The 13,302-nt window shown below is 39.2% G+C and overlaps 1 protein-coding gene across 3 annotated transcripts in view; it reads right to left on the bottom strand.

The window, feature by feature from the left end:
- The window catches only part of ZNF236 (zinc finger protein 236), a 191,491-nt gene that overhangs the window by 61,008 nt on the left and 117,181 nt on the right, over window positions 1-13,302 (bottom strand). For 2 of the 3 annotated variants that reach the window (XM_054020455.1, XM_054020457.1), the window contains exons 20-24: window positions 12,975-13,187; window positions 11,521-11,803; window positions 10,822-10,925; window positions 4,341-4,706; window positions 2,231-2,376 (exon numbers count right to left, since the gene is read on the bottom strand). In XM_054020455.1, the coding sequence (XP_053876430.1) occupies window positions 2,231-2,376; window positions 4,341-4,706; window positions 10,822-10,925; window positions 11,521-11,803; window positions 12,975-13,187 (1,112 nt within the window). The remainder of the gene's footprint in view (window positions 1-2,230; window positions 2,377-4,340; window positions 4,707-10,821; window positions 10,926-11,520; window positions 11,804-12,974; window positions 13,188-13,302) is intronic. The other variant, XM_054020456.1, reaches the window with a different exon arrangement.

The following is a 13,302-nucleotide window of genomic DNA, read 5'->3' as shown; positions in this document are numbered from 1 at the left end:
CTTTTTATATATATATATATAAATAATAATTTATTTATTTTAGGGCTGTCAAGCGATTAAAGATTAATCGCAATTAATCGTGTGATTAAAAAGATTAATTGTGATTAATTGTGCTGTTAAACAATAATAGAATATCATTTATTTAAATACTTTTGGATGTTTTCTACATTTTCAATATATTGCTTTCAATTACAACACAGACTACAAAGTGTACCATGCTCACTTTATATTTATTTATTATAAATATTTGTACTGTAAAAAGAGATAGTATTTTTCAATTCACCTAAGACAAGTACTGTAGTGCAATCTCTTTATCACGAAAGTTGAACCTACAAATGTAGAATTATGTACAAAAAAAAAAACTGCTTTCAAAAATAAAACAAACAATGTAAAACTTTAGAGCCTACGAGCCCACTCAGTCCTACTTCAACCATTCGCTCAGACAAACAAGTTTGGTTACAATTTGCAGGAGATAATGCTGCCCGCTTCTTGTTTACAGTGTCACCTGAAAGTGAGAACAGGGGTTCACATGGTACTGTTGTAGCTGGTGTCACAAGATATTTATGTGCCAGATGCGCTAAGGATTCATATGTCGCTTCATGGTTCAACCACCATTCCAGAGGACATGCATCCATGCTGACCATGGGTTCCGCTCGATAACGATCCAAAGCAGTGCGGACCGAGAATGTTCATTTTCATCACCTGAGCCAGATGCCACCACAAGAAGATTCAGCATCTGAGTGTTGCTCTTAAGACTTCTGAAAGCATGCTCCACACCTCGTCCCTCTCAGATTTTGGACGGCACTTCAGATTCTTAAACCTTGGGTCGAGTTCTCTAGATATTTTTAGAAATCTCACATTGATGTACCTTCTTTGAAAGAGTTCTTAAAACGAACATGTGGTGTGTCATCTGAGACTGCTATAACATGAAATATATGGTAGAATGCGAGTACAACAGAAGAGTAGACATACAATTCTCACCCAAGGAGTTCAGTCATAAATTTAATTTAATGCATTATTTTTTAACGAACATCATCTGCATGAAAGCATGTCCTCTGGAATAGTGGCCGAACATGAAGAGGTATACAAATGTTTAGCATATCTGGCACGTAAATACCTTGCAATGCTGGCTACAAAAGTGCCATGCGAATGTCCGTTCTCACTTTCAGGTGACAATGTAAATAAGAAGCAGGCTGCAGTATCTCCCGTAAATATAAACAAACTTGTTTGTCTTAGCGATCGGTTGAACAAGAAGTAGGATTGAGTGGACTTGTAGGCTCTGAAGTTTTACATTGTTTTGTTTTTGAGTGCAGTTATGTAACCAAAAACAGCTACATTTGTAAGTTACTTTCACGATAAAGAGATTGCTCTACAGTACTTGTCTGAGGTGAACTGAAAAATACTATTTATTTTGTTTATTATTTTTAGAGTGGAAATATTTGTAATAAAAAAATCATATAAAGTGAGCTCTGTACACTTTATAGTCTGTGTTGTAACTGAAATCAATATATTTGAAAATGTAGAAAAACATCCAAAATATTTAATACATTTCAATTGATATTCTATTGTTTAACAGTGCGATTTTTTGGGGGGTTAATCACGTGAGTTACCTGCGATTAATCGACAGCCCTAGTTTATTTATATACACACTGTATTTAAGTATATGTAATTCACATTTACATATGGGAGTTCTTGTTGTATGTTTAAAACCAATAAAACTACACCAAGTCCATTTTTCCCCACAGTGCGTTCAGAGAAAGCACTGAAAAGTGGCTGAACACAAGAATTTTCTCTTCCTTTTTTTAAGCAAACATTTCTGCTGGATTATGTTCACAACTTTGTCAAAAAATTAAATAACAAATCTAGCGATGGAGGGTGCTGATATAATGCAGTTTTCCTGCATTAAGAGGGAGAGCATTCCGTGAAAGACTGTAAACAGGAGGAAAATTTGAACTAAAATGCTTTGGAAAAAACAATGTTTTTAACGGAAAAAAAGCAAGTTATAATTTGTATAAAATGTTCAGAAAAAAAGGCCACTGAAAACCAGAAACCCTAAGTTTTATTTTCAACACACACTCATATATACAAACAAAATATTTTTAATACTGTACAACATGGATTCATTACACCCTGTACAGTGCAGTGAAGTCAACAGGGCTCTGCCAGGGCACAGGTAGTCTACACACAACACTCCATCCACTCTTATTAATAGAGATTAACAGTAACCTACCTGTAATGTGATGTTGTTAATACTGGCAGCATCTATTCCAGAAATTTGAACGTTCTGTCCAACCAGATTAGTAGCAAGCTGTAACTGTATGCCTTCAAGGGTGGCCAAGCTACCATCTGTCAAGGACACAGTTAAGTCACCTCCAGCTACCAAAGAAAACAGTCATATTATAATTTTTTCTTTATCATTATTGGTCTCCTTTTTATCCAGGTTTTTTTTTTAAATGAAATCATTCTGAAATATCTAAGCATTTGCAATTCTGTGAACCAAGAAAAATAAATTAGATTCAAGTAGTCAGTGCTCCATTTTTTAAATTTAAAACAAATGTGCATAATGCATTTAGAGGGAAAAAAATCAAAGTATTTAAGCAGTGACCAGCTTCTTTCATAAAGTAGAATAGTTTCAGAATGACTTTGGATTTCTAGACACAAAGGTTCAAATATTTCAATATTTTCACTTTTTGAACGTACACCCTCTCTGAATGTAAAACACACATTCGCTAATAATTGTACCATTAAGTTTGAATATGCATGCACATATGAAGTTTACCCAGAGTACAGCAACACTGTAGTTCAAAGTTCCACCTATGTCCCAGTAAATGCTTGTGTGGGTAGAATTTAAATACATGTAAAGACTTCAAATCTGACCTGTGTTAAACTGTTATAATTTAGAAGGCTATTCCATTCAATACTGGATATATCCTTTAAAAACTATACAATACATAAAAAATGTCCTTTCACAAGTCACATAAGAACCATTTTAACAGCCAGATGGACTGCCATCTGTCCTGCTTTCCCTATTTTCAATCATTGTGCTGCCAGAAAGATAAATTTGCTCCCACTACATCTACAGGAAATACCTGTGGAGTACTGGGCAACCTGCAGCACCAGGGGGTCGTGAGGTTATTTCATGGGGGGTCGTGAGCTGTCAGCCTCCACCCCAAACCCTGCTTTGCATCCAGCATTTATAATGGTGTTAAATATATAAAAAAGTGTTTTTAATTTAGAAGGGGGGGGGGGGTCGCACTCAGAGGCTTGCTATGTGAAAGGGGTCACCAGTATAAAAGTTTAAGAACGACAGGCTTAAAAGGTTCATTACCCCATTCTGAGGTATATGAATATTCTGAAGGCCCCTCTTTCCTCTCAAGCAAAACTCAAAAGGATGTAAAACTCCCACAAATTGAACCTGCCAATTAATGTTTACCAATATTGTGTGAACTGAAACCAGCCAGTTTCACCAAGTTCTATGTAACAGGCTAAGATCCAACCAGACAGGCTAGAACGATGGTGGTTATAACTCGATGGATATGTAAGCATTTAAGAAAATAGAAGTAAATTTGTGATAAATCCTTGCCTATAAAGAAGGTTTAATTGGCAACATTTTCAAAAGTGCCTTAGATTCCTAAGTCTCATTTTCAAAAATGCTTAGGACGCTAACATCATTTATTTTCACGAAGACTTAGTCTCCTAAGTGTCTAAGTTGCTTATGAAAATGTTATCCTATACTTATGTTAATTTCTTCTGCATTGCTCACTGTAATATTTTTGTTAATTTTTGCTTTGAACAATTAACTGTAGGGAGGGATCTGTGCATTTTCAAGTTCTGTATTTTAAATGCTTTCTTCATATCCGTAAATGAATTTTCCTTTCTTTATAACCTAACGCTTAAGGTTAAAAAATATTTTTTAAAATGAACGGTGTACATAAAACACTAATTTTCTCTTATTTTACAGGAAAGAGCAACAGAATTTAATTAAAATAAACCAGAATGTGGAATCTCTAATTTAGGCTGCTATTTCATCTGTATTTTCCTCATCTTTGTGTACAGCACTACTGCAATATCACAACAACATGAACAGCTTTTGTTTTTTTAAATCATAACTTGAGTATGTTCTCTACTCTCCTGAGAATAATGAATCCTTAATAGACAGACTACATGCTATTTTCACCCCTGAAAGCACCACTTTATGAGGAAGAGTCAAATAATGGCTTCAGTGGAAGTCTTATCTGAATAAGAACTACAATTTGGCATATGTCTGTAAACTTTCTCTAACAGAAATCAGAGCTTAGTATTTTGGCTAACTAAACCCAAATGAAAGTATTCATTTTTACCTGACATAGAAGCAGGAAGGATCGCCTGGCTCACAAGTCCTTGCTGAAGCAAATTTTGATCAAATTGACCTGTCAGAACAGAGTTATTCATGATAAAAACGTTGGGGTCTGTCGTGGAAGAATTAAGAAGATTCACTGGTTGTAATCCCTCAGCAGATGTACGGGTAACAGGCTTCCTGACCCTCTTGGTTTCTGGTTTATAGTGACACTGTATGTGCGTTTTTCTGCGTCCTGAAGTACGAAACCGTAAGTCACAGTGTGGACACTTAAATGGCTTTGCTCCTGTATGCAGACGCATATGCACTTTTAGACTGCCTTTGGTAGAAAAAGAATTACTGCATACATGACAACTGAAGAGCTTCTGACCTGGACAACAAAAGAGAGAGCAAAAGAAGAAATAATCAAATTACCAGTACTGTATAACAATGTAAACAGTCAGAGTTCTAAACAAATATGAAAAGGAAGTTAAATTTGCAGTATTGTTAAAAAGATATTGGACATTTCAAAAAAGCTGAGATATGTTTGGTCTCACACCAAGTCTAGAATCTTTTCCATTTATGTAGGTAAGTATAATGAGGAGTTGTATGTCTGCCTTTTAAAAGAATCTCCTTTACATCCTCTCAACAGATTATGTCCAGATCCTGGAACCATGAAGGAACCATGCCTTCAGATGGAAAAATTCTAGATTCAAATGGAGAATTTGGCCTTCATCCTGCAAGAAGTTTGGAGTCAACTGCATGGTGATTGGTGGACAGATTGCCATGGGCATGCGATAAGGATACTATATATATCGTGGCCATGTTGGAGCTATGAGAATGACTCTGGCCCATTCCACTTGTACCTGGTGAAGCACTTTGAACTGTAGGGGAAGGAGTGGAAAGATGTAGAGGAGAGATGCATCCCATGTAAAGGGGAAGGCGTCTCCCAGAAACTGGTGAACGAGACCCGTTCTTGAACAGAATAGTAGGCATTAAGCGTTTGCAGAATAAATCTATGTTCGGGAATCCCCAGTGGTTCAATATGTGTTGTAGGGCTCTTGTGTCTAACTCCCTCTTGTGAGAATCTCCTGTTCAGTGAATCTGCTGTCGTGTTCTGGTATCCAGGTTGATATGTGGCAGAGACGTTGATGCCATGTTAGATACCAGCTCCACAATTTTAGCGCTTCTGTGCACAGAGATTGGGACCTCACTTCCCCCATCAGCTAATATAAAACATGCAGGCGATGTTGTCCATCACTTTTCTTATGGCCATCTGATAACTGGTAGAAAGTGTAAGCATGCATTGTGGACTGCACGTAATTCTAGAAGTTGATGTGCAATCCGGATTCTGAGGGGGACCACATGCCCTGTACTGTGTAGGTCTGTAGATGTGCTCCCCAACCAAATAGGGAGGTGTTGGTCATCAGGATCAAGGACAGTGGTGGTTGGAGGAAAGGAACTCCCACGCAGACATTTCAGGGTTGCATCCACCAGTCTAATAAGTCTTTGACTTTGAGTGGTAATGAGAGAGGTTTGTGCAGGCTGTGTCTGTGGGGTATGTACACTGTTCGTAGTCATCCCTGCAGGCAGTGTATGCGTAATCTGGTGTGTTTTACCATGAATGTGGCTGCTTCCATATGACCGAGCAACTGTAGACAAGTTCTGGTGGAGACCCTGTGGGCTGGTTCTCACAGTAGAGATGAGAATGATTATCGTGGAAAATCTGTGAGCTGGGAGGAAGGCTCTGGCCTTTATCGCATCCAGTTTGGGCCCAAATAAAATTCAGAGGTTGAACTGGTGTCTGTCGTTTTTTGCATGTTTACCTAGTGGGCGAGTTTCAAGAAAAGATCCATTGTTGTTCTTATGGCTTGGAACACAACGACTCTGGACAGAGCCTTGATGAGGCAGTCATCTAAATATGGGAATATTATAATCCCTTGTTTTCAGAGATGCACCGCCATCACTCCGAGAACTTTGGAAAATACGCTGGGCACTATTGAGAGGTCAAAAGGTAGTGGTAATGGTCAGACCCTGGACAAATCTAAGGAACCATCTGTGGGAAGGGTGTACGGTGATATGGAAGTATGTACATCTTAAATTATTATATTATTATTATTTTATTTAGGTCGAGGGCCAAGAGCTAGTCCCAGTGCTGGGATTATTGTTGATAACATCACCATATTGAATCATGTAGTTTGACAAATTTGTTGAGGTTCCTCAAATCTAAAATAGGTCTCCATCTGCCAGATTGCTTGTGGATTAGAAAATAGTGGGAATAAAAACCTTTCCCTCTGTGTTGGAATGGGACCAGTTCTACAGCTCCCAGTCTCAGAAAATGGTTTGTGTCTTCTTGCAGAAGCTGTTCATGAGAAGGGTCCCTGAAGAGGGATGGGGTGGGGGGGAAAAGAGCGAGGAATAGAACTGAATAGCCATTGCTGACGATTTCCAACACACACTTGTTGGAGATGATTTGTCACCATTGTCATTACCACAGATGTCTCGCTGGATCAGACTGGTCTTTTTTGTCCTCTGGGAAATGTTAACTGAATTCAGTGAATTCTGAATAGTTCATATGATTATATTTGGCTAGAACTGCTTCATAATTAACAATGCAAAACTGGAGCATAGCTGAGGAATATGCCTTGCGACTGAAGAGATCTAGTCTCTTCCAGTCCCTGTGAGATACGATTGCCCTGGAGTGGTGTTGCCGTCCTCTCTCATGACACCACATTGATCACAAGGGAGTTGGGAGTAAGATGGGAGAATAGGAATTCCATGTCCATTGTGGGGAAATAGTACGTTTTGTCCGCTCGCTTATAATCAGGTGGTATTGATGCTGGGGTCTACCAGATTACCTTGGCTGGGTCCAACTATGCAATTTTTGCCGATGTGGAATTCTGTAAGATGATGAGCAACTTGTGTTGTTGCTGTCTAACTTCCTCCAGTGGGATTTGGAGAGAGTCTGCAATGCTGTGGAACAGTTCTTGAAAATGTTTAAAATCATCAGCCAATGTTGGAGGTGGTGACATGATGGCCTCGTCAGGGGATGAAGTAATGTTCGCTGGTGGTGTAACATCTTCCTCCATTTTTTCCTCGTGCTCTTCTAACAAATCTGGGTCAGAAGGCCTAGAGACTGATGAGGATGGACAATGTATTTGTGCCTATGTTTGATCTGTTGGCAGTTTGGGAAAGAGTGACCTATACGTGGCCCAAGGGTCCGAATAGGGCCAATCTGTGGGAATTAGCATATGGGGTTGCATCAATGGGGGTCCATACCAGGGACCTGGTTCAATTCTGGTCACTGGGTGGGTATCGAGGGTGGTAGTATGATTCTTTTTGTGGAGCCTCTTGATACGATGGTAGGGTGCAAGGAGCAATGGAGTATTCCTCCTCACTAGAGAAGGGTGGTGTCGTGCTTAGTGCTGATGGAGAACGATGTGGTATGCATTGGGTCTCCAGAGGAGAGGCATGAACAATGGAGAGCTCAATTTGGAGGAGCAGCAACTCTGGGGTATCAGAGACTATCAGGTCTCTAGCACGTCGGAACTCTTGCAGTACTGGCAGGAGCAACCGGTGGTTTTGTGTATTGGTGCAGAGATTGTGGATACTGCTGGCACCAAAGGTGGAATGCTTTCTGTCAAACCACCAGTAGATGATGCCACGTGCTTCACAGGTGCAGAGGGCTTGGACAGTGCTGATGCACTCAGTCATTTGTTTAGTTGAAGTGGTCAGTGCCAATTTTGAGATCCTTGAACTGTCCTTCTCGGTCCTGAATGACAGTATTCCTTTATGTGGTCCTGCCTTGGACCTCTCGATAGTGCCAGTACTGCAGGTGATTGGATGGTCATAGGAGCTAGGTCTCGTCCCCAAAGATATTGAGGCTACGGATCTTGTAGGAGATGCCTTTCTTTGAGGCAGCTCCTTGGTGGGTGAGCTCGGGGCCCATTTCTTCTCATCTGGGTGGGAGAGTTTAAATTGTCTTTTAGTAGTAAGCAGTGAGCCGGGGTTAGCCGATGACAATGCTGATGGTAACCACCACAGAGAGGTATTGGGTCCAGGGTCTGAGGCTGGTCGCACTGAGCTCTCCATTAGTAAAAGTTTTAGTCTCAATTCACGGTTCTTTCTGGACCATGCTTTCAATTTGAGGCAGTGGGTGCACTTTTTTTGATAAGTGCCCCTCTCACTCAGCATATGCACCATGAGTGATCGTCGCTCATGGAGACAGGGAGGAAAGAGCAAAGGAAAAAAAACGTTTTTTTTTTAAATTTATAAAGGGTAGAGGGAAGAGAGAAAAATAAAAGAAATAGCCAATAACTACAAACTTGCAACATAAGCACTAATATTACTAAAGGTTCTTGGACAAATGAAGGGCTTTGCTAGGGATACCGTCCCAGACCAAGGGCAGTTGAGAGGGATCTGAAAGTGGTTGGACCACACAGTGCAATATAGATGCCACTCACAGCACGAAACAGGAAATGCTACCAAAGATCTCTGATCCCAGGCACAGGGACGCTACCACACCTACAGTGGAGCACCCATAGGGACACTATTCGAAGAAGAACTTGCAGTAGCAAGGCTAGAATCAGGCCAACAACCATTATGGGTGGTAAGAAGGAACTGAGGGGGGCCAGGGCAGCTTCACACCTTATACCTGTATGCAGTGGCAGGTGGCAGCAGAGGGCATACTAGCTGTCTTGATAGGTACTGCGGAGGGGAAAAAAAAATCTGTGATAACTGTGCACACATTCATGTATAGTGGAATGGACATGTGCAATTAGTCGAAGTAGCAGCAGCATGCTTCTGGCACACTGTTGCTCAAGTAAGGTACTAACTGAAACTCCCATACTTTACAATATTTGTTCTTTCCTATCCAAACAAAAACTGCAGGCAGCATACTATATACAGACACCCATACCACAGAAGAACAACATTTCAGACCTCTCTAAAACCGACTGAAGGAAGGATTTCAGCCAGTCAAGTGGGTGATGAGTGAACCATGACTACTATTTGGCCATTTCCTCTGACAAACTCTCAAACTACCTCCTGAACAAGTTAAACTCAGTTCTTTACGGCAAGACTAACCTGCTCCCAGACACTCTGTGGTTGGCCCAATACACAACTCTTTACAACTGAATACCGAGGCTGTGGAAGCCTGGTCAGCCTAGAATTATTATTAGTCAAGATGTGGCTTTAACTGATATCACAGGACTGTTTATTAAATTCTCAAATAGCAGCTCAGACTTCCACAGATTATTTAGGGCAGGATTGTATATCCCCAACAAGGAGGTTGTCACTTTTGTTCAGTGAAACAAGTTTAGGATAACATTCATCAAACACAGATACTGTCTGGAGTTTGTTAGTGGGGGAAAAAATACCACTCCCTTGGAATGAAAGGGATCTTCAGAAAGCAATATAATCTTAGGTTATGGCATTATAAACCACTTGGGTCACTTTCTTACATGGTCAGAAAGAGCATTATTACACAACATACTGATTCTGAAACCATTACTTCCAGGAGTAATAAATTACTTCAGAAGTGGCTGCATCAATAAGTTGTACAAGTTCAGCCATAACAAACTAATACAAAAAGATACTCAGAAAAAGTTTAGTTAATTCATACATATATTATGGTAGAAGTCTATTAGTTCAGGTATTTACAATCTACTGACACTAGTCATGGTAACACACTGCAATTATTATAACAATTTAGAAAAAGACTATCAATGCCAGCCCAAACTCCTTCTGCAGAAAAATGGCCCAAACACTTTCTACTTAGTGTTCCAAGATATTTAGGTCGGTTTCATTTTTAAACTCATCAGACAAGAAAAAGTACCTTTTGGCCCATGAGTTGTATCAAGAAAACTTTTCTATTTGTATATAGTCCCCAAACCCTGCCCTTCCTGCCCAGAGCATCACTAAGGGCTTGTCTTCACTATCAGGGTAAGTCGACCTAAGTTACATTACTTTAGCTGTGTGAGTAACGTAGCTGGAGTCAACGTAGCTTAGGCCAACTTTCCCTGATGTCTCCACTGTGCTGCATTGATGGGAGATGCTCTCCCGTCGATTTACCTTAATCTTCTCGGGGAACTGGAGTACTAGGGTCGACCGGAGAGTGCTTTACGGTTGATTTAGTGGATCTTCACTAGACCCACTAAAATCGATCCCTGCTTCATTGACTGCAGCAGCATCAATCTCCCGTAGTGAAGACCAGCCCAAAGTGTTCGACTATTCCAGCAGGTATGAAAGTAAAACATACGTGCAAAGCATGGCTATATTTCCCTGACACAGCTTATCATAAACCTTTTGATACATATAATGTTATAACAATAGGTTTTATCAGCGACCACTACGAAAGATATTATGGACTCGAAAGTGTTATCTAATGTTAACATTGTGCTTTTAATAGTGACATATACCATATCCTCCAATACCTACAGACAAAAGAGCCCATTAAGAAGATAGCTAATGGGGCTGCAAGTACACAAGTTCAAACTCCTACTGACCTGTGTGCGTTTTTACATGGCAATCCAGAGTAGACTTCACAGTAAAACTCTTTCCACATTCATCACATTTATATGGTTTCTCCCCAGTGTGGATACGAACATGCCTAGACAAAAACATGTTTTCATGAATGTGTGTGTCGGTTAGCTTTTTTAAACAAACATATTAATTTCCATACCAATCACTTTGTATCTATTATAGATCTTTAAAGTTTTAAGTTCTGAAGTACTTAAACTTAAATGTATGGTTATACTACATACTCAGAGCTCTTGGAAAGAGGGTGTTCTGCTGGGGAGGGGGGATTTTTTTTGCAATTCTTTTTCATTCTCCAAATAGATTTTTCATATTATATACCAAAATTTAACTGCAATAAAATCCCACAATGTTACCAAACACCTGCATACAATTATTCATTGTAAGATTTTAAATTACTAACTTAATTCAGGGAAATGGAGAAGAGAGCAACTGTAGTCAATTCTAGAGAATGAAATAGCAAGGAAACATTACGGAGACCAATGTGTGTCTGTAAATCACTTTGGAAATGAAAAATTGCTATATAACTGCTAGTTAATCCCCATAACGCATAGTGAAATAAACAAAAGTGAACTTGGCTATAAAAAGTCTGATGAAAAGCTAATACTGTTAAATGTCCAGTAAAGAACTTAGTACACCCAAAAGCATGACCCTCTGCTTCGCCTTACCTGACTAAATCGCTGGGTTTTTTAAAGCTTTTGGGACAATAAGTACAACAATTGGCATATTTGGGCTCCGCTTCCAGTTCTGCATGCTTATCTTTGATTTCACTAATTCTGTCCTTTTCCGCAGCAGACTGGACAAGAACTTTTTCTGAGACTGTGGCACTTTCTCGAGGTCTAATTTTTGCCAGTTCTGCTGTTTCTTCCTCTGTGAAAGTGATGACACCAGGCCGAGACTTTCTGGAAGCAGTTCTTTCACAATTTTCATCATCTTCTTCCACACAAACAACTATTTAAAAACCACACAGAAAATCAGTTGAATCTAACCTGAAATTATGAACACTAACATGCCTTAATCAAAATCATATAGTTATTGTATGATGTGTCTACATGGCAGAGCTAAGGCTGTTTGGTGTCTTAACTGTGCAAGTTTGGGTTTCCTTTAAGTTTAACCTTAAAGCTAAATTTCCTGGTTTTATAATGCTTGTTTTTATGATAAATTACAACATCTTGATAATGTATTTTACACCAAATTACTGATCGGTTTTCTCAACCTTAACTCCACTATAACACAGCTATATTTCCAATGGGAAACTGCCTAGTCCGGAAAACACAGCTATGGGAGAGAGTACACTGGATTCTAACTCTACCCACATAGAAAAAATTGTTAATTAAGTCTCAAATACAGAATCTTTATAGTTAGTGAATTAGGAGCTAGAAAGAACCCTACATGACTTTCAGATTTCAAGCTGAGTATGCAGGCCTGGTGTTCTGCAGAAAATCATTTCTTTATTTATACTTAAAAAAAGGAATTCAATTTAGATAGTATGGAATGCTCAATGCCATTTTTACAAGTCACTTTTTTAGAGTAAAACTGCACTTTAAAATTCTGTAGAAAATACTGAAAGACTCCAAAAAATCCACTCTTGTGGGATCTTGAATTCATGGAAGTGCCCACTCACATTTCCAATAAAAAGTGATTTTTTTTGCTGCTTATAGGATATGAATGAAGATAGCCCTTTTTTTAGCTAGAGATTGGAGCCAGAAAAAGAGCAGGTTGACAGAATGTGAAAGGAAGATCTTAGTCAAAGCAGAAATATGAAAAATATTCTTACAAGTCACTTGATATCTGCCCCATGAAACAATTTTTAATAAATTACTGTAAGATGCAAAGACCATTAATTACATTGGGACGGAATACCACGTATAGATGTATTGTAAACTATTGCTGGGTTGAATGTGTCAGACCTATTCATAAGTGTGTTCTGTTTCCTCTACTAGTTAATATAAAGGAGCAATTTTACTGGCTTATTGGGCATAGTCTTGCATCTTGAAACAAGAGGGCATAAATTATAGCGCTAATATCACATGAATGCAATTTGTTGATAATCATTTTTGCCTGGTTTGCAGTCAAGGTCTATTACAGTTAACAAAAAACAAACAAACAAAAAATTGTTCACCTCCTCCTCCGGCCTCTCCAGTTGCTGCTACTGCAGAGGAGACCGTCTGGTGTTTTTTCATGTGCTTTTTGCAGTGAACTGTTGTTCGGAAGCTTTCATCACAGAATGGGCACTTGTAAGGCTTCATGCTCATATGAGTTGCCATGTGCCTGGTAAGGCTGCCATTGGTAGTGAAAGCTGTATTGCAAATGCTACAGCTGAATGCTTTAACTCCTTAAAGTAACAGAAAAAAAAAAAAAAAAGTATTGTACTTGTCTGATTCACCTGCACATAGAGAACATTAAGAGACAACAGCAGCTTCCAAAACGGAAGTCATATAAACAAATAC

The sequence above is a fragment of the Malaclemys terrapin genome, chromosome 2 (assembly GCF_027887155.1).
Source record: "Malaclemys terrapin pileata isolate rMalTer1 chromosome 2, rMalTer1.hap1, whole genome shotgun sequence".
Taxonomy (NCBI): Eukaryota; Metazoa; Chordata; order Testudines; family Emydidae; genus Malaclemys; species Malaclemys terrapin.
Note: the sequence above shows the minus strand (reverse complement) of the source record. Positions and strands in the feature narration are given on the sequence as shown.